General features: G+C 28.6%; 3 protein-coding genes across 3 annotated transcripts; 2 read left to right on the forward strand and 1 right to left on the reverse strand.

Annotated features, from left to right (window-relative positions):
• The first annotated feature begins 36 nt into the window (after nt 1-36).
• Nucleotides 37-6,731, forward strand: LOC113551325 (putative ATP-dependent RNA helicase Pl10). Its single transcript, XM_026953504.1, has 13 exons — nt 37-198; nt 391-499; nt 3,604-3,651; nt 3,732-3,939; nt 4,002-4,194; nt 4,281-4,502; nt 4,569-4,690; nt 4,758-5,028; nt 5,099-5,255; nt 5,314-5,616; nt 5,684-5,843; nt 5,932-6,047; nt 6,156-6,731. Exons 1-13 carry the CDS (start codon nt 154-156, stop codon nt 6,257-6,259), a joined length of 2,058 nt encoding a protein of 685 aa, XP_026809305.1. The 5' UTR covers nt 37-153; the 3' UTR covers nt 6,260-6,731.
• Nucleotides 6,732-9,502: 2,771 nt separating this feature from the next.
• Nucleotides 9,503-22,251, reverse strand: LOC113554434. The gene is made up of 7 exons (XM_026958282.1): nt 21,988-22,251; nt 17,176-17,920; nt 14,898-15,224; nt 14,236-14,347; nt 14,047-14,158; nt 13,410-13,634; nt 9,503-12,224 (listed from the first exon to the last, which is right to left on the reverse strand). The coding sequence occupies exons 2-7, from the start codon at nt 17,682-17,684 to the stop codon at nt 11,875-11,877; spliced, it is 1,635 nt and encodes a 544-aa protein (XP_026814083.1). The 5' UTR covers nt 17,685-17,920; nt 21,988-22,251; the 3' UTR covers nt 9,503-11,874.
• Nucleotides 18,717-19,226, forward strand: LOC113554435 (protein GVQW3-like). Its single transcript, XM_026958283.1, has one exon. It carries the CDS (start codon nt 18,748-18,750, stop codon nt 19,141-19,143), a length of 396 nt encoding a protein of 131 aa, XP_026814084.1. The 5' UTR covers nt 18,717-18,747; the 3' UTR covers nt 19,144-19,226.
• Nucleotides 22,252-22,278: the final 27 nt, after the last annotated feature.

Here is a 22,278-nt window from a genome sequence, read left to right on the forward strand (position 1 = left end):
ATCAGCTGTCTGTCTCCTTTCAATCTAGTCGGCCATTATTGGCATTTGCCATAATACATTTTTCAATAAAGCGATTTAATTTTTGTACGTTCGTTTTGTTGATTTACACTCGCAAGTGCAGCAACGTATTCATCGTCGCCGATTTGTAATAATATGAGTAATGTACCCAATCAAAATGGATCAGGTCTAGAGCAGCAGGTAAGAATTTTGTTTGTCTATTTCAGTGTTCATCAACTGACCATCAACTAGGTTAAGATACGTGCGAATTTTCATTGTCTAGGTTACCGCTGTCTTAGAATAGTGCCGCTATTTTACGTATACTGATTAATATTGAACACTTTAAATGTGTATGATGATGATTTTAAAAGTTTTTTTGTTTTATTCTTACAGTTTGCTGGTCTGGACTTGCAGGGCAAATCACAGCCCAGTTCGGCTCCAAGCAAGTACGTTCCACCTCATCTAAGGAACAGACCGGATAATTCCGAAGCAGTAGAACAAGGTAATTTATATTAATTAAATATATAGTAGGTAAATAGACATACTATATTTTTACACTTTAATCATTAACGCCTACAACATTCATCATTGTTTTCTTTGTTCTTTTTCTGTTTCTTTGTCATAATAATAATTAAAAGTGTGATTTGAATTTTATCTAAACAACTGTTTGTTTAAACCAAATACCATTATTATATAACTACATTATTGATTGTTTCATTGCAAACAAACTTGTACTTAAAACAAAGCAATTAGTTTTTTTTTGTTTATAATTGCAGGATCTTATGACCATAAGTTATTAACATGTTTACAGCTAAAATGTATTTAACTTATTATTTATTGCTTATTATTTAATACATTAAATATTAAAAATAATAATTTTTATTATCATCAAAAAAAAAGTAGAAATATATTTATATAATAGTCCATTAGATTAAAGGTAGACTAAAATTTTAAATTAGAAATTAATAATATATAATATAATAACAAAAACAATTAAAGTTTCCATGTTAATATGTTTAAATACCTAATAATATATGTTAAGCTTGTTGGTTATAAAATATCTTATCGTAACTTAAAAGTGTATGGAAGTTAGTATTTTCATTTTTGAATTTATTCAACCATGAACAAATCATATTTATATGTATTTATGTATATATAAATTAATCTTCCAATATTAAGTATAATGATGGTATCTGAGTGTTTTTCTGCATATTTTGAATATTCACCTCGTTCCCCATCAAACAAAATATTATTAGGTTTATTATATTTATTTATTACTGACCTAGGTCCTATTACAAGATTAAATTCAGTATTAAATTTATAAAAATTATAACAAGTGACAATATTATTAATAGAGTAGTTAAGTATGTAATCAAAGGAAGAATAAGTTATATAAAAATAACAAGTGTCTCTACGTATGAACATTAACTTTAAAGTTTTTGAGACTTATTAAATAATAATCATCAATTTTCTTATTTAATAACTTTAAAAGATTATTATATAAAAAAAAAATTTTAGTTAAATAAGAAAATTAAAGACATTGAACGTATATTAATCTATTGTTTAAATACTTTTTTCTATGATTATATAAGTTATAACTTAGTTAGGTTTAACATTTATGTTGGGTATTGATGAGCTATACAATATTTTATCATAACTAAAAAGAATATGGAAGTTAGTATTTTCATTATTGTATTTTTTCAATTATGAAGCAAATGCATTTAGTTGTGTATGTATTATATATATATATATATATATATATTATCTTCCTACATCATAAAAGATGGTATCTGAGTGTTATTCTATTTGTGTTGAGTATTCACCTCGTTCCCCATCAAACAAAATAATGATATTTTTAATGTTATCAAATGTTATTAATATTAACCTTAAAAGTGTTATAAGAACATGATCTCAGTTAAATGTAAATTTTTAAATTGAATAAAAAAAACATGGTGTATAGATAAATGGCATCTTGAAATCAGTTGAATTTATGTAATATTGCACTTAGATTGTGTTCCTATAAGTTATATATATAAGCTAGGTTTTTTGTTTATTACAGTGAAACTTCCATAATATATAACAAAGTCGAATAAGCAACAAAAAAAATTCGTAATATGGAGGAATTCTTTAAATAGAATTATGTATTTGTTAACAATAAAGGTCACAGTTCTCAAAAATATTTTGTTAAACAGAAAATTTTGTAAAATGTAAGTTCGTTTTATGGAAGTTTTACTGTTTAAAATAATTAAAAACCTGCTCAACAAAACTATTAGGTTATTAATTTATTAATCTATACAAACTAATTCTATAGTAATTAGTCACAAAATCTTATTGTAAATCAGAAGTTGTAACAAACAAAAAATAATAGAAGTTGGAGAATGATTTATAAAATTATTACTTTTTTGTTAGAATCAATTATAACTTATAATTCAGCTGTACAAAACTGAAACTAATTTTTAAACATTTTAAGTAATAGTTTTTTTAAATATCTAGTGCCCATTTTACATTTAAAAAAAATAATTATACATTAACTAGTTTATATCAACATTGATATGATGAGTTTGGCCAATGATAACATATACAACACTGTTTTGGTTAATATAATATAGAGTATAGACCATTAGTCATTTAAATTATAATTATTTTATTCTATACAATTTGTTGATTCCTTAGTACATAAAGGATATTATTTTATTTTTTGCACTGTGAACTTTTCTGGTGTATAAAAAAAAATATTTTGTTATTGTGAAAATTTATCGTACACAATGTATAACTGCGATGAATGATAATAGCATACTAAATGGCAGTATAATGAGACCATAATCAATATATGATATTATATAAGTTGTTAGAATAGTGACTTTCCCGTTATTCCTTAGATAATATTTAAATTAAACAAAAAAAATGACATTACCAATATCACTATGTAAATGTCGACATTCACAGTAACATACAATTTAAGTGTCAGACATAATTTCAATTCATATTATGTTCTTTATCTTTAAAATATCGCATTATTTTTATTCAATTTAAATATTGGCATTTTGCTGAATAAATTCCCTTAGAATCTATTGAAAGTCAAGATAAACTGTATAAAATTCTTTCAGTCTTGCAAATTAATTTCCACTTTCTTCTGTTACAATATTCCAGTATTATAGATTTGGACTAATTTATTATAAGAATAATATTTATTCTCATAAAAAGAATTGTAAATTATAGTATAAAAAAATAGATTCATGTTATTAAATGCACTAGAAATATTTTTAGTCTATATGATTCATTCTATATATTCGGAACACAACATACTATTTTAAATATTATTTATAGGTATATTTTTATTTAGATAAAGCAAACAACTTTATCATAAACAGATAATCCACTATGACTCAAATATAGCTGGGTACTTCTAGTTTTCCATATCTCATTAAATTATATAAATACATCAAACGATCACTTTTATGGAATTTAAATATAAAATAAACTTACTTTTCTTTAAATTATGTTTTTTTTAAGATTGTAAGCATAATTTTAAAAACAGCATGTTCTATTTTCCCTTTATTCTAATTGTATTTTATAATTAATTATATTGTTTCTGTTATTTTACAGATAGTGCTAATAACGACAGAGATTTCAACGCACCTCGCCAAACATCAGGTTAATTTTATTTACATACTTTGTATCTTTTTTCCAAGTTTTTTTTTAAATTTAAACTAATAAGGATAACAATTTTATAGGAAACGATCGTCGTGGTGGCCGTAGAGATGATTATGAAGATCGTTCCTACAATGGATCGAGTTCCGGTTATGGTGGCGGACGAGGCGGAGGTGGTTATAGAGGCAATTACCGCAATGATAGAGATGGCGGCGATTGGTCGCGTTTCAATCAAGGCGGTGGGGGTGGTAGCAGGTGGCAAGAAGGAGGTGGTGGACGTGATGGAAGAAGGTAAATACATTATATACTAATTTAAAATACTAAAAAATCTTTAACAACAATAATAATTATAGATCTGGAGAAAACCGAAGAGGTCGTTGGGATGAATCAAGCGCGCCTAACCAAGATTGGACAAAACCACTCCCACCTGATGAACGTTTGGAGGAAGAACTTTTTGGAAATCGTAGTACGGGTATTAATTTTAATAAATATGAAGATATTCCAGTTGAAGCAACTGGTGAAGATATACCCTCCCACATTAATACAGTAAGCTTTATATAATTAATTTTCGGGAATATCATATCATAGGTATTAAATTTTAACAATAACATTTTTGCATATCTTGTTTGTAGTTTGACGACATTAAGCTGACAGATATTATACGCATGAATATTGCTTTGACTCGTTATGATACTCCAACTCCAGTTCAAAAGTATGCTATACCAATTATTATTGGCCGTCGTGATGTTATGGCCTGTGCCCAAACTGGATCAGGCAAAACTGCTGCATTCCTGGTTCCCATACTTAATCAGATTTATGAAAAAGGGCCAGCTGCATATAATGTTGGACCTAAGGTTTGATAATAATCAATAGTTGTTTTGGAATTAATTTAATATTTTCTTAAAATAAATATTTAACAGCTTCAGTCAAGACGTAAATATCCTCTTGGTTTGATATTAGCTCCTACTCGTGAATTAGCTACCCAAATATATGATGAAGCAAAGAAGTTTGCTTATCGTTCTAGAGTTCGTCCTTGTGTTGTGTAAGTATATTTATATAAGTAAAAATTATTTATCACTAATTTTATTTTTATATTCTGATCATTACAGATATGGCGGTTCACACGTTATGGACCAAATCCGTGATCTAGAACAGGGGTGTCATTTATTAGTGGCTACTCCTGGTCGTTTAGTAGATATGTTGGAGAGAGGTAAAATTGGGTTAGACTTCTGTCGATACTTAGTTTTAGATGAAGCAGATAGAATGTTAGATATGGGTTTTGAAACTCAAATAAGACGTATTGTTGAGAAGGATTCTATGCCTCCTCCAGGTGACAGACAAACTCTGATGTTCTCAGCAACATTCCCTAAAGAAATTCAAGTAAGTGGAATAAATCAAATTAAAATTATACATGTATTTTTACTCATACATTTTTTCAATGTTCTCACAGATGTTGGCTAGAGATTTTCTTGACAACTATATTTTCTTAGCTATTGGTCGAGTTGGATCAACATCTGAGAATATTACACAAAAAATTGTTTGGGTGGAAGACCGAAACAAAAGATCCTATTTATTAGATTTACTAAATGCTACTCCAATTAGATCACGTTAGTAAATTCAAATATATTTATTTCCATTTTATAATATTTTTGTTTTTGATTACAGAACCAGCTGAGTCTTTGATATTGGTGTTTGTTGAAACTAAAAAGGGCGCCGATTCGTTGGAAGAATTTTTGTATTCCAACGGTTATCCAGTAACCTCAATTCATGGTGACCGAACACAGCGAGAACGTGAGGATGCTTTAAAAAGTTTCCGATCTGGGAATACACCAGTTTTGGTTGCTACAGCTGTTGCAGCTAGAGGCTTAGATATTCCTCATGTGACACATGTAATTAATTATGATTTACCATCAGATGTTGAGGAGTATGTGCATCGTATTGGACGTACTGGCCGTATGGGAAACTTAGGTGAATTTAAAGATTAAATAATTTAAGTGATAGTGACTATATTATAAAATTATTATATTTTCAAAAGGTTTGGCTACTTCATTTTTCAATGACAAAAATCGCAATTTAACTAGAGACCTAATGGAATTAATAACTGAATCGAAACAAGAATTACCTGGATGGTTGGAGAGTATGGCTACTGACTTCAGAATGAGCAGTGGAAGAAGAAGTAATACATCAAAAGGAGGGTATGTTTTAAAATTGTTATAATAATTAATATTATTTCTAACCAATTAATATTTTAAAGTTATTTTATTTATTTATTGAACATTTCAGAAGTCGTTTCGGCGGTGCTGGTTTTGGTTCTCGAGATTATCGTACTACAAGCAGCATACCACCACGTGGTAGTTCTGGTCCACCCCGTAGGGACTATGGAGGTGGTAGTAACAATGGTAATAAAATTAATTTGTATTTATTTTAGTAATTATTAGATTTTATTTTCCTTTCTTTTGTAATATTTAATATTATTATATTCTATTAATTTTTATTTTACTTTATAGGCGGTGGATTTTATGGTGGTGGTAATTATGGAGGATCATACTCTAGTGGTGGTTCTGCTCCCAATGGAAATTCTTCAACTCAAGATTGGTGGTCTCAGTCATAAATATGCGATAAATAAAAATATAAATCATAACTGAAACATAAAAAAAATATATATATTATAAAGTTTAGAGAAAAAAGTGAATTAAAGTTTTTTATGAATTGATATGCCTCTTATATTTAGGTCGAATGTCATTACACTATAGTTTAAATTCATTATTTATGTAAAATGTATTAATGAATTTTGATTTCAAACAAAGTATGTTTTTATTTTTTTTATTTTTATTCTAAGCTTTGTTTTTTTTTTTTTTTTAGATTATAAATCATCTAATATTTATGTTGAGATATAGTTCTAAATCTTCATTTAAAATGAGTATTTAAAGGGAAAAAGAATATTAAGCATTATATGTAATTTCTATTCATAGTGTAATAATACAAATTTGTTACATTAAATAATTATGACAAAATGCTGTACATTTATATTAATTTATTTATAGCTGATGAATTTGTGTAAGACAAATAAAATTCATAATCACTTTTGTATTTCATCTTAGTTTTAAATTATTACCTATCAATTTAGTTACCTTTTGCTTATAGCCTAGCATTATAAATCTAAATGATCAAAGAGTATTATTTATTTATTTATTCAATGAGTATTATATAAGTGATATTTCTATACCAGGAATGGCATTTTGACAATTGGGTGTTTGTTATTCAATTGCTTGTTGAGTACTCAAAAATGAAATAATACCTCTGTTGTTTATTTAACTATTTTGTATTGTTTTATAATGCTGTTTTTTCACATTTTTCATTCAATGTACGTAAAAGTTGAAGCCAGTGGAAATTATCCGTCATTTTCATTATTCTTGATGTCATTAAACAATATGTAATCAAATTAATATATTTCATACACAATCTTCTCATGAATACTTAAAGTATAAAAAAATTATTTTCAGTATTTTCACATTCATACTTGTCAATCATGCAATTAATTAATACATTTATTTTTCTAGTGTAATGTAAAACTATATTTAAATATATTAGAAAACAAATGTGTATATTTATTTATACAATATTAGAAATAAAAAAAAAAAACAATATTTTAAATTCACCTGATATTTATAACTTAGAATAGTTCAATACTCATCGATTATTATTTAATAGAATGTCAAATGTAACTTGTAAACTAAACTGGTAACACAAATATTGTGTTATATTATGTTAATCATTTTTATGTAACCTATCAGTATGTATTTGTCAAATAAAAACTTGTTGATATTTCTTTGTATCACGTACAAATTTTCTAATTTTTAAATTAATCTTTTTTTTTAATATTTTAAAATTATTTTCAATTAATTTTATTTGTGATTAATAATTCCTTCCCTTTATTAGTTTAGACTTAACATACAAAAATTATGCAATAATTTATTTATTTATATTAAATTATAAATGAGCCAACCTATTGAGAAACAATGTATGTTAATAAAAAGTAATTTGAAGAAAATAATAAAAAAAAAACTTTTTGGTAAAAGTTATATATGTTGGATGAACTCGGAGGCTAATGGACAGAGTCAAGAAACACAATTTAAAAAATAAGACTATGTTTTGGTCTGAGAAAAGAAGGTGCATGTAGTTTCTGGACTTGCGTAGTTCTACAATACACGATTCTCTGTGGTATTAATACACGATTAAATTACTATAGATTCAAACTGGATTCATTTTTATTCTCAAATACGCATAGTCAACCCCAACTATGCTTATAAAATAATATTATTTTAACTTTTCTTTAAGGATAGGACAAAAAGGAGTAATAGATTAAAGCAATAAACAAATTATATTGATTATTATATGGTTCCGCCATCTTAAACTAATATTATATTTTTTTTTAATGTTCTCACAAAATGAATCCATTTATTGATAACACATTCTACGTGTATTTCAATATTTTGTGACTTGCGTCGTTTCTCAGATAGGCGATTCAAATGTCATGTGACTTGTTTACAATATGTATATTCAATGGCTAGTTTAATATTCCCATCAAAATCTATTAAAGATATAATAAACATAGAAATATAATTTTCAGAACATAGCTTTCCTAAGAGGATGGTTTTCCTCTAGGTAGGTAGTTCATTATGACTAGATAATGGTACCACTCCTAAGCCTCTTGTATACTCACGGTCTTCAAATTTCAACTGTAGTTAGTAAAATAGCTGATATGTCAATTGATCTAGAATCTACATCATTCAAAAATGCAATACCCATTATACAAGGTTGTAAATATTTTATGTATTATCTATCTTGTACATAATTATAAACAATTATAAAAATTAGGGTATAGAATAACACAATAACAATAACATTTTAAAAATATTTGATTTTTGTTTTTATCAATATAATTTTATTAACTCTAATAATAACATTCAACGATTAAAACACATTAAATTTTTCTATTTTTCATCAATTCTATGAAAATAATGTATACAAAACATTTTGTTTATAAAAAGCTGTTTTTTTTTTTAAAAATAATCACATTAATAAAAATTTAATAATTTGTTATTAATTGTAATCCAATATCATAATTTCAAAATATTTCAAAATGCACACACACACACACACATATATTTGTAATCTTTAGTATTTAATAGCGATAAAATGTCCAAATTTTTGTTCATCTTTATACATTTAAAAATTACTAAACGATCAAGCTTTTTGCTCGTGAGCAGAATTAATACAACATTATCATTTCACTGTTATTATTTCTCTCTAATTGAAATCTGTGCTTATCAATAGTCTCATGATTGCCTAAAAGTTGTGTAGCAATATAGAATAATGTTTATATGTATAGAAAGATGAGCCTCAATATAATAACACACTATAAAATATCATTAAAACATATTTCCTAATAGTATTTTTAAATTCTAATATTTATAATTAAACACAGAGCAACATAATATATTATAATAATACATGACTACTCAAACTATTTTAATAATATATACTTACAAAATAATAAATATTGTGTATACTATTTAATATTTAACTAAAAAGCATTTTATATGAAATATTATTTTTATTTTTATAGCAGATAATAATTTGTGTATTATATATTATACAAGGCATTTTACTTCAATTATACAATATACCAATAATTGAAAATCTAAAAAACTTAACAAAATGATTGATTTAAAATGTTAATTAAATATATTTGATTTAACTGGTGTCTGGTAATCACACAAGTTAAAATAATACATAACTTATCAAAAAGTTGTTTGTTAAATTAATTAACAATAATTAAGTGACACCGGTAATTTTTGTTTTATATCTAAATATTATCAAAAACATTGAAATATAATTTATAAGCGCTTGGCGCTAGTAGTTTATGGATTAGTCATCAAAATATTTAATTTTAAGTAAAACACAGTTTGTAAAAACATTAAATATTAAATTTAAAAATAAAATATTATCGCCAACAACTTGTAAATAGGGGGGAAGTCCATTTGTTGCGATTGTCTTGCATTTAACTGATCAGCTTTGTATGCATGGTATCAATAAAAAATAAGAAAAGGTAAGTCTATTGTTTCTATTGTTTCTATTTACATACAAAATGCAATAATTTATTGTAAGTGATTATTATTTTTAATCTTATAATGTATTGATTTGGATTAGTGTGCACTGTGCACAATATTTTACCATTATCTTACAATTATTATTATTTTTACTTAATTAGTCTAAATATCAAAATTCTTATTATAGTTGAATCATTATCAGTTGTAAATCTCATAAGTAATTCGTTGACATTTAGTAAGACTTTACATTCGTTTGAAAATTGCGCGATAGCCAGGCATTTGGTAAAATAAAAAATATAACCAATTGCAGGTATTTGATTTGAAAATATCATTCATTTTCTTAACTTTGTACAAGTTAAATAATTATTTAGGAACATAATTTGTTCTGAATTTCAGAATTACGAAAATAAAAACCATTGGCTACATCACAGTATAAAAAGTTGTAGATTATAAAAAAAAAAAATAAGTATGTTTTCAATTGGGCGTACTTATTAAATTGCACCATCATAATTAATAAATTAATTACTTTTTTCGTTTTAATCATTACCTATTTTACAAGTTACATTACTTCTTTCTACTCGTCAATAATAAAAATAATATCGTGATATTATATGTTATGTATTCATTATTATTTATTAATGTAATAGCAGTAACTGGTGTCAACAGTATTATAGTAACTATATACTTTATATTATATAGCATATCTTAACTTTAGAATCTGCAGTTAAGTTACTTAAGACAGGTAACAATATTCTTAGGCTTACGAGAACAATAAATAATTATCTACATGCATTTAGTAAAATTACATTAATATTATTAAAAACAGCAACCGTCAAATTAATGTAATGTAAATGTGTAATTTATAAGGCTCGGGAAGTTATAATAATATATGACTTTTAATTTGGGGATATTTTTGTAGAAAAAATGACAATTGAATATTTTGTTTATTTGTATTTATGTTTTTGCCATCAAGGCAATAAGGCATCACAGGTTTTTTTTCATTATAATGATACTTTCTCAAAACGAAACTGGCAGTAGTTTTTATTATAAATGAATAATACGGAAAAATAAAATAAATTATTTTGCGTTGGAAACAAGAAAAAATCAAAAATTATAACAGTTGTTTTGAAATATAATGATAGTTAATCTTCGAAGAGTTTTGAATGCGCTGTGTCTTTCCATTAATTATTGTCAAAGAGTAATTAGCTAGAATGCTTGATAGTTATTTTTGTATTCACGGTAAAAATCCAAATGTCCCATACCATAGGTAACTGTTAAGAGCTGATAGTTAATTATTCATAATTTATAATTTATAATTTGTTATAGTTGATAGTATTTTGTGAAAATAGTTATATTTCTTATCGTATTATATTTGTTATAATAAATATGATAATAGTAAGTTAAATAATATTTATTCTATTTTAGTAGTTTTTAGTTAATGGAGTTAGTTAATTGGTGACGATACAATGCTGCCAAACAAAATTTATTGCTACTGCCGTTTATTCAGTTTAATGAATCAAATTTATATCTATTTTAAAAGAAACAAAAAAAAAAATACATATAACTAAGATAGACATCTGGGAAATTTTAGAAACCAACTTATATCTTATCTAACTTTATTAGTGGTGATATACTTATATAAAAGTACATAGTTGAAAAGAATGACTAACTTACCAGTTTTGATTATTGAGGTTATTTTGTACCCATTCTAAAAAAACTAAAGCTTCTCCACGAAAAAAGAGTAAGACACATATTTGCATTTGAATAAATAAATTCATGTTATGAAAATCTATCATAATAGGTATCACTAATAATAATAATACTATTAGATTAAGGTTAACTACCCGTGTTTTTAGATTTTATTTTTTATCACAATTAATAAATTCAAAAATATATGCCAGAAAAATGTGTGATAAATTGCAATGTTTAGGTATAACCATAATAATAAATCCAAAAAATTGCTTATTAAAAAATCACGAATTAATTCTTATTGCCGTAAAACAAACGTGTAACTATTAATTATCAGTAAAATGGACAGACAGAGAAAAATCACTCAAATGCAATAACGCAATAATCCCCGAGCCCTAAAATGACAAAAATGTGTGTACGCCGTTTAGAGTACTGTCTCGTCGAATATCACTTCCCTGTTGATCGTGTTGCTGCTGTGCCGCCGCAACGAGCCGGGCCGCCGTGGTCGTTGCAGGGCAGTGTCCACGCTGAGCTCCAGGCCGACCGCCTCTGCCACAATCGTCGGTATCAACGCCAACGCGGCGGCCGACTGGTGCTGCCCGTCCAACCGATACAGCGGTATGTCGCCCGGCTGGTGGTCCCTAGGGAGCATCGGTTCGCGTTCCTCGTCCGCCGAAGACGATTGCCCGTCCATACTGGCGTACGCCGTGGTGCTGTCCGAAAGCTGCGTGGTCAACACCGGTATCCAACACCTCCGCGGACCATGCACCGGACCTACAAAAACGTATAGCATTTGTACCTACTGTGCGTACTATTTCAGTTAATCTCGAGGTTTACAAAATACACAGGTCGTTATGTTTTAATGTAACGGTTATCGCGCCTTTAAAACCCCAAATTATATAATATATTTCCATTTATAAGCTAAGACTGACTAAAAATATGCTGGATCCTAGATGCAACGCCTGGACTGCGTATAAAAGATGAAGTGAGTAAAAATATCCCATTTAATTGAAATGGAAAGTTCTTAGGAAAGTCACCTCACATTCATGCCTCGCTTTTTCAAGACCTTCCATTAAATGGAATTTTGTCGTCTACTTTAACAATAATAGTCCGGATTTTTGGGACATTGATTATTACTTTTTTAATTTTTTAATAGGATCGAGAAGTTTTTAGATGGAAATGTTTTTTTGAGAAGTAGCTGACGGAGGTGCAGTATTTTTTGGTACCTAATACAATGATCAATTTTACAATTTTCTGTTTCTTAAATTTCTGAACATATTTTTGTTGTTAACATAAAAAAACTGGAGATGGATTCAACTAATAGTTAAAAACCAGCGTATATCCAATGACCAATACCATTAAGATTGGTAATTCATCTTAATGAATTTACATCGAAAATATGTTCAAAATTATATGAAAGTAAATCTTAAAAGTAATCATTGTAATTTTGTGTTCATAAGTAAGTATTTGATTTTAAGATTTATTTTTGTTTAAATATTTTCATAAAAAGTCTGATATTTTATATTTCCACTAATTATCAAAATACTATAATCTATAACCATATGATAAATATTAAAATAAACAAAAAAATATTAAATTATTCATGAGCCAAAACTAAATTTATGTGTTAAAGCAACATATTATAGGGGTTGAAAAATAAACTATAAACATCCTTCGAGTCTCGGGAAATCTATTGATATAAATTTTATTGAAAACGGTTCAGTAGTTTTTGAAAATATATAGAGGACAAACAAAGGAACATTAATTGCTATATAAATATACCAGATCTAATAGATATATGGTGACAATTTTCCTTTAATTTATATATGCCAGGCGCCAACTCAGCTGATATCTATATTACATGACATATACTATTGTAAGTGATGCCTAATTTATTTAACAGAAAATTTCGAATATAAAAAATAATACCTAATTAAATATATAATATAATACACCCACTTTCTCCGGGATCCGCGAACAACGACGCCTTTCGGTCTCTATATCGTTTCCAAGCATTCGATCTGACCGTTCCTTTGGTTCCCGTGTTGACGGCGTCGTAGCTAACGCTCCTGTAAATCGCTTGTCGCCAATGATCGTTACGCGCAGCACGCGTCTGGTCATCGAAACTTTTTGCTTGACCAAGCTGCTCGTTCAACGAGTACATTTTGTGCGTTATGTCTTTGCCTAAAATACCCAAAAATTCGTTATTTACTTTATTAATTAAAAACCAACAAGTCAATTTTTATGGTTTTTCTGCTCGACGTGTTGGGTTGAAACCTAGTCTCCATAAAATATATATAAGAACATGGTTTATCAAATTATGTACCTATAGGTATCTATTTTTGAAAACTCTTAAAACTGTTTAATTTAATTACTAATTATACTAATACTACAAATTTAAAATGTAATTTTTATACGTATACATATTTATGAGACTTTTGCAACAATTCTATAGTTCTACACTAAAAATTAAAACATCTTAACACATAGTGCAATTCAATTTAATTAGGCAGTTACCCATATTAGTATTGAAAATAACTTAGAGAAATAGATCGGTATTATTTTTAAATATATATAAATAATAGTTTAGACTTACCTATGATGCTAGTAAGTACAGCGTGCAATTGGGTTCGGTGTTTAAATATTCGATTGAGCTTTGAAAGTTGCCAACACAAGTAAACACAATCTTCAGCAGCCGTTATTGTTACCTAAAAATTGATATAGATTAAAATAAACATGTACAACCAATTTACAATTTATTAATATTATATTATAATAAACATACTTGAAACATAGTTTCTCCGTGCATTAGAGCTGAAGCCATCCATTCAGGTGAATCGATAAATTGATACGAACTGATATTGTGCAACTGTGTACCTTCACAAGTAACACTACACCTAAACATATAAAACCAATTTCAACGTTGTGTACCTACCTATATAGAAAGGTTAATTCCATTATTCTAATAACTTATGTATAATTCCTTTTTATTCCTAGGTTGTTTTTATTTTATACAATATATATATATATATACGTATATGTGTGTATAATAAATATATATGATTAATAATGTGATATTTATTATATTAACGGAACGTTTACTACTTAAGTTCATATTAAGTACAAGTGATGATTAATAATTCATTAAATAGCGTGTTTGAACTCAACTTCACTGAAAACAAAAAATATATGTTTAGGGTACTTAGTGCATATTATGTAAATGAAACGTGTATATCATTGCATAAATTATGTATTAATTGTAAAAAAAGACGTGTATTAACTATTAACTACTAAGTTGTATTTAAATTATACATTTTTCCAATTTAGAAATACTTTATATTTTGTTTTGAATGATTGAAAGCGCAATTTTATTTATTTTGATAAATCTAACTAAGCTTATAAAATAATTATGATTCCAGTCCCAGGAGGATTATATTTGTTACCTACCTGCCTCTGAGTAGAATAGACAGCCGTTGGTCACAGGCTGTCACCGCCTCGACTGCGTAACACTCGCCTGGCGACAATTCCTCAATAGCCGCCTCTCGCGTTAACTCCCGGAAATGTTTTTGACTGACTTTGAGCGGCTTGAACACCCGCAAATACAATTCCATTAATTCTACTGATAGCGCAGGTGGCATGAGCTTTTTACACAGTTTAAGCGTGTGCACACCGTTGATCAAGGCCAGTAGTCCGTACCAGAGTAAGGCATCCGCCGCGCACACGTCCGTGGATGCCCAAAGACCCGAGATCAAAAACCCTAAAAACAGGAGTGCCCTGCTCGACACATACATGGAGTAAACATTTTTTTAACTTTTAAAATTTATTTTTATTTATTTGTCTCGTGTTTTACATGTGTTAAGCATTTAGCAATTTAGTTGACATTATTTCTCAACGACGACATCAGTGAGATTAACAATATACTAATATGCAATAAGCATTTTAATGGATTTTAATATACATGCAATAGTTAATCTTTGATTTTAGTTGACGATATTATGTAAGCAATATAAAATACCTATTATAATAATTACGTATATTATTTTATTTTCTTAAAAATTGGCGTATATGTATAAAACTATAAATAGTATGATTACATATTAAATATGTAATGAATCGTTTAGTTTTTCAAATACTTAAAACATCTTTATAACGTGTTACATATATAATACTATTTATCACTAGGTACATATTTAAATAAGAAGGAAAATAGATCTATTCTTTCAATTCAATTAGTAGGTATACAACATTATTTAACTTATTTTTTGATTATCGTAAAAACTAAAATGGTAACCATCAAAACTTCTTGTTTTTACAAATTACTATAAAGGATTGTTACATTAATTTATTAACTAATGTAGTGAGAATGTAACCTATAATGCTGTAATTTCTCACAAAGTGGCAACTAAAATGTAAATAACCAACAAAATATGTAAACATAAATTATGATTAATGACAGCTATAATGCATATCTGATTCTATAAACAATTTACGAAACTTTCATCAATAATAGGAAAATTAGATTTTATAACTTTTAGAAACATAAAATTCCCTGGATATATAAAATACGACTTACTTATTAAACAACAATATTATTTTCATCAATGGTTTAAAAACTGTATAGTTCCAAGTTCCAACTATTGAAGTAAAATACTTTGGAGCTTTTAACAGTTTTCCTAGATATAATTATAGTAATTATATATAGTAAAAAATGGTACATTCTTTGAAAATTGCATCTGCAAGTAATGTATAAATATAATACTCATTTAAATTCCAAGTATGAAAAATTTGTGACGATATCCGCGTTTACATACATATAGTAATGGTTTTTAAGATTATTAAAATGTATTACTGATAGTATCTACTGTGTCTAAAATAAATGTTTATGCAGAACTCAGTATAAAATGTGAGGTTTGATTATCTGAAATCTGCTTGTAACATTTCAATTAAACATATGATACCGTCAATAATGTAAAAAGTCTAAAAAAAAACTAGAATATAACACGTGAAGCAAATAAGAATTCATCTTCTAATATATCACAGTTCGTTGCGTTAAAATAGTGCAATGTTATGCGTCTATTTATTGTTCATCAATCGAAATTTATTTAGTCTTGATTATTTGTGTGAAAGAAAAAGATTGCAATAATGTTTCCTATATATTATGAACAACTTACGTATTTCGCATAATAAAAAATATCCAGGCACGCCTAAATCGATCATCGTATTAATTTATTATCAAAATAGTATAGGTACGACAATGATCAGAATATCGGATAATATACAATAAGTGATAACCGATAATAGAATAATATTATGTATAATAGTAATATACGAGTACACCTTATCTCAGCTTTAACTGCTTTAAGTTTATCTCTGTAGAAAACAACGCATTTAATTTCAATTTTTCCAAATTCATTAAAAAAAAAATCTTATTTGATGGCGTAATAATTAAAAAAAATATATAAATTAAAATTGAGAAAAATTAAAATGAAATACCAATAATTGTTGATAATTGAGAATGATAAAATTATCTTGACAAGAATGATATTGTATGACTAAAAAAAATGATGATTTAAAAAGAATAATTATCTGATTTCAATATCGCAATTGACATTCTATACTGTCGGACGGTTATTGGGACTCGATACTGCAGGACTTTTGGGATTATCGGGTATATATACAGTAAGAAGCCGATAGGTACACACGAGTGACACGCGGATATAATTACCTCAGTGACAACACGCTGAGCTTGTAACTCCTAGGAACGATGAAAGCGGTCAGGAAACATATGTTGGAGAACTGGAACAGGCTCTGCTGGGCGGGTATCCACTGGCAGTTGGATTTCTGGAACGGTGCCGCCGGTCCGCCGGCCGCTGAGCCGTTGAGCGGGAAGAACAGCGCCGTCTCGGTGGCGTTGTCGTACGCGTAATAGTAATAATAGTCGCTGGCCGACCGGTCCGGCGCGGCCGTACCGTTCTGCATCGCGGCTGTCACCGCACCGGTTGCGCCCGTGCAATTGCCGGCGCCGCGGACGCCGATGCCGCCGCTACTGTTGGCGTTGGCGTTGTGCCGCAGGTTGCAGCCGGCCACAGCGGTGGCGCCGATCACGTCCCGCAGGTGAGTTGCGATGGCCGGTGACGAACGAGGCTGTGCTGCAGGCGGTGGTGGTGGTGGCGGTGGTGGTGCGTACGCGCTGGTTGCCGACTCGACGGTGATATTGTGATTGTGATGCCCCATCACCGGGTGGCCGACCGGACGTCTTATCGCTACAGCCGCGGCGGCACTCACTCAAAGCCCCGTGACGTAGCTGCTGCAGTACACCGTGTGTATTGTTGTACGTTGTCGCCGAATCGTGTAGCGCGCTTGTGCCTGTACGACATCTTATAACAGTATAATCCGCTGTTCTTCCGGTACGGCCTGCTGCAGCATTGCAGCCCCCGCGCACACCGCTGCGGGCGTGTCTGTCGCGATTTCTAGAGAGAGAAAACGTTCTATTTAAAAATTCGTTATGTACAGTAAGATTTCGTCGTCTTAGTAGTACATAATAAAATCAGATAGGGTTTACGCACAAATGTTGCAATGTAAAGCCCACACCTGATATATTTAGCTATAATAGATTTTTACTAATTCATTCGAAACGCACAGGTGAACTTTTTAACCGTTTATTTTACATCATATTATACAGCGTCTTAAAAAAGATCGCAGGTCGTACTATGAAGAGATTATAAGAGATAAAATAAATGAGGTACAACAATTTATTAATCTAGGGAGTAGATGTTCATATATGTATGATATACACTGCGTTATTAATAAATACTACAGATGTATTGCTTGTTCTAATAAAATTAATGTACATTTGTCATAATATAAAACAAATGTATTTTAATTATAATTATTTTCCAAAATAATGATAAAACCGTTTTCGGATAGTTATTACTATACATGGGTACCTCGCGTTAAATAGATGTATTTATATACAAATTTTACATTCAAACTGCAGAATTATATTGTTTAAACAAAGTCATTTGGTAGGATATAACACGCATCGTTATTATAATAATAATTTCAAAGTACTATGTAAAATTTAATATTATTACGATAAACTACTACGAGGTGTGGCTATTAAATAACGAGACTACTCGCCTAGAGGGCGCCCTAGATGGGTAGGGAAAAAACGAGTAATGCGTTGGGTATCTAGATATCTTATCTATGCATGTACCAAAACACGTTTTCGTCACTATTATAGTATTTGTGCAGTAGTGGTTTGAAACGAACGTGTTTTATTCTCGTGCCGAAAACCATGTGTGACAAAAAACAGGAGCAACGTATCAATCTCAAATTTCTCGTTAAATTGAAAAAAACTCCGACCGAGTGCTATAAATTATTGCAAGAGGCCTATGGAGACAATTCTCTATCTCGTGCACGTGTTTTTGAGTGGTATAAGCGCTTCAGTGAGGGCCGAGAGAGCACTGAAGATGACGAGCGCCCAGGTCGCCCTGTCACTGTTTCAACTCCGGAAACAGTGACCAAAATCAACCAAATTGTGCGTGCAGATCGTCGAATGAGCATCCGGATGATTGCCAAGGCTGTAAACGCCGATAAAGAAACGGTTAGAAAAATTTTACATGAGGAATTACACATGACAAAAGTCTGTGCGAAGTTGGTGCCAAAAAACCTGACTCCTGACCAAAAGTAGCCACACCTCGTATAATAAATTAATGAACACATGCAAATATTTTTAATATTTTTGTCGAGTAAAATTTTTCATTGTCAATTCACTGTTAGTTGTTACTGTGTTATTTGTGTTATGTTTTGTTACTGTTTTCTGTTACAATATTCAATGTATCACGTTTATATATTATACTTAATACCTACAACATTTTTACCTTAAATAATTTTATAAAAAACAATTTTACCGTATATATGTATTTTTAATATGTTTTAGTAACTGTAAGAAACTCTTATGAAAAAATATTTATTATATTTTCTAGCATTTCGATACATTTTTTTCAAACATATTATAATTAAAAAAAAAATTTTAGAGAAAATGTCAAATGCCAATTAAAGACAATTACGATTTTGAAAATTATTTCGTATTTTGTATTATCTTCTAAATATTAGGTAAATATTTCATGTTTCTACCATGGTTATTATTTTTTTAAATTAAAATAAAATACATTTTGTCAAAAATTTAAATATTCTAATTTTCTAAAGTTTTTCCTTTTATTTGCGAATTTTTCAGATTTGATCTAGCTATTGAGGTAAATTTAACGTGTACCGTGTATCCCACTGCAGTAATAAACCCTTAATTTTGATTGCACCGCAATGCGGACATAAGTAAAATTAAAAGAAATGAATTGCTAGTGTTTAATTGCCCTCAACAGCTAAAAGAACATAATTTAAAAGATTATATCTATACAAATAGAAATACACTAAATAAATGTGTGTACGTATAAAATTATTTCATTCAACGAATCTTGCAAAATTTTAACAGTGATTATGTTTTTATATATGTATTATTGTAAGAAAAACTTAAAAGCAATTTTTTATTAAAAAAAAAACAATTTTTTTTACTCAAAAACAATAATTTTATCATACATACATCAAAAGAAAAAGAACACGAAAAGAGGAAAAATATTTGAAAATTATATTTCTAGCTTATAAAATTCTAATATATAAATATAATTTTTGATAAGAAATTAAAGTCTACAATATTATTCATTTATGAATTACAAAATTAATGTATCAACTATTTGATCGAATTACCTACAAAAAACTTGATGGTTATAACATTTTTAATTTTCATAAAAATAAAACACATCATTGTTAATTCAATATAAAAATAACCAGTATAATTAAGAGTAATTATTGTTTACTGCATATACATTATTATATTGTATTTCAATAGATTTAAGAGAACTAAAAATAGTAGATACCTATTTAGTAAATTGAAACTATACACTGAACAAATTTATTATGATTACAAAAGCCTATCAAATAACTGTAAATTATAATAAATAATTTTTAATAAGTGTTAAAAATTGAAATATCATTTGAAAATATTGTAAATTTTCGTAATAGGCAACAAATTCAAAAAATGTAAATAATTTTACTACTGCAGGGTGTGGTGTATTGAATAATTACCTATTAAATGTTAGTGTTTTACTATATACATTAAAAACATACCAGTAGAATTAATTTCGATCCATCATGATAAACCGATAACAATATATTAATACATATAATGTAGTTTTTCATTTTTATTAGTCACAATTATTTTTATGGTCAAGGTAATTATAATGAAATAAGCACGCGTAAAAGGGAAGTATTTTTCTCAGGTTTTGTCGACATTTTAAAAAGGTCGGATTTTTTACGACGCTATTATTTAGGTCGTCATTAAAAACAAAATGTGAAGCTAGGTATTGGTTGCTTTCGGTTATAATATAAATACATACCTACTATATGATGTATATCTGTTAGGTCAGTATGGCAGTAATGGTATGAGCAAATACTTGTAATTTCGGATTTATCTATATAATATGTCGACCGATAAGTTGATTTAAAATACAGGTATTACGTAAATAACATTTTTTTTTTACCACATACTTGCTGCTTCATTTTCAATAATCTATAGTATAGATTCTATACCATAGATTTAGTATGGATGGACAACCTCTGTTCTCCCTCATAATAAATAACGTTTTGAAATGTGTTTGAATCAATATTCTGAATAATAATCTACAGACTGTCAAATGATCATAATAATATTAAAAATTGCATACATTTTGCTAAAATATAAGTAAAATTTTCATTAAAAAAAAAAAAATGCTGAAGCATTTCTATACTGGTTTAGGTAATTTTACTAAAATTAAAACTTATCAACCAATATATTGAATTTTATTCTGTTTAATATACTTATTTTTTAAGTACACTTCGTTAGCACTTTTCTAAATAATTCTTAACTGCGCGTGCCTGCTTTAGTCAATTACGAATTCTCACGCAAATTGCAGTATCGGAATTGAGGCTATACACGAATGTATAGTTGAATAAAGCAATAACAATAAGGTCAAAGTCTTGGGCGACTGTTTTTTTAAAGCCAACGCAATAACAAAATAATTAATTATACTCCAGTGCATAATGATACGGTAAGAATAAAATTCGATAGCACTTACATCAATGAGCTCTGTTATCAAATCATATTTTTGACAACAGAATAATTATATACGATTAGGCTTTATGGATAATATAATTTTAATTGTAAAACACATTGTTTTATATTGCTATTTATTTTGACTATAAATAAATAATATCGTTTAATGTAACACGGCGCATTGGTTATGCAATTCTGATACATACATTATTGGTACTATAAATAAATAATTAGTCGCACCATTGATTTTGAAATAATAATAGTAATATACCAAACATTTAAAAATCAATGATTCGCACGTATAAAACATATAATTATTGTTCGATTTAATATCATTGTTATTTATCCAGCTTGTACCATACGCAAATATCAATCTATTACGTGACTTACTGATTGTCGACGAAATGAAGACCGCGAAGTCTTTGGTGTCGCAGCGACGTCGTCGTTGTTGGTCTCTATCGTGTTTTGTCATATCGTACGCGACCATGAGTCGGTGATAAAAACAGACATACGCATATAATACGGCGATGGTAATTAGTGTTGGACGACATGCGCGGCTGGATGATACGATTCAATAATTCCGTCACCGAGGGAGCGAGCGCGGTGAATCCAAAATATACTTTGGAAACGCGAACGGCGACGGTGACTGCTGTGCAGTACTCTACCATACACTGCTCGCCC

This window comes from Rhopalosiphum maidis, chromosome 2, assembly GCF_003676215.2.
Source record: "Rhopalosiphum maidis isolate BTI-1 chromosome 2, ASM367621v3, whole genome shotgun sequence".
Classification (NCBI taxonomy): domain Eukaryota; kingdom Metazoa; phylum Arthropoda; class Insecta; order Hemiptera; family Aphididae; genus Rhopalosiphum; species Rhopalosiphum maidis.

What these genes read in the sequence shown, in the direction of transcription:
- LOC113554435 (XM_026958283.1), top strand. Translation starts at nt 18,748, where the DNA reads ATGTGTGACAAAAAACAGGAGCAACGTATCAATCTCAAATTTCTCGTT.
- LOC113551325 (XM_026953504.1), top strand. Translation starts at nt 154, where the DNA reads ATGAGTAATGTACCCAATCAAAATGGATCAGGTCTAGAGCAGCAG. An exon ending in TACCCTCCCACATTAATACA is followed by an intron (nt 4,195 to 4,280) that starts GTAAGCTTTATA and finishes TCTTGTTTGTAG; the next exon opens with TTTGACGACATTAAGCTGAC. An exon ending in CATTCCCTAAAGAAATTCAA is followed by an intron (nt 5,029 to 5,098) that starts GTAAGTGGAATA and finishes ATGTTCTCACAG; the next exon opens with ATGTTGGCTAGAGATTTTCT.
- LOC113554434 (XM_026958282.1), bottom strand. Translation starts at nt 17,684, where the DNA reads ATGGGGCATCACAATCACAATATCACCGTCGAGTCGGCAACCAGCGCG. An exon ending in CTCAGCGTGTTGTCACTGAG is followed by an intron (nt 15,225 to 17,175) that starts GTAATTATATCC and finishes TGTGTCGAGCAG; the next exon opens with GGCACTCCTGTTTTTAGGGT. An exon ending in TCTATTCTACTCAGAGGCAG is followed by an intron (nt 14,348 to 14,897) that starts GTAGGTAACAAA and finishes TTATATGTTTAG; the next exon opens with GTGTAGTGTTACTTGTGAAG.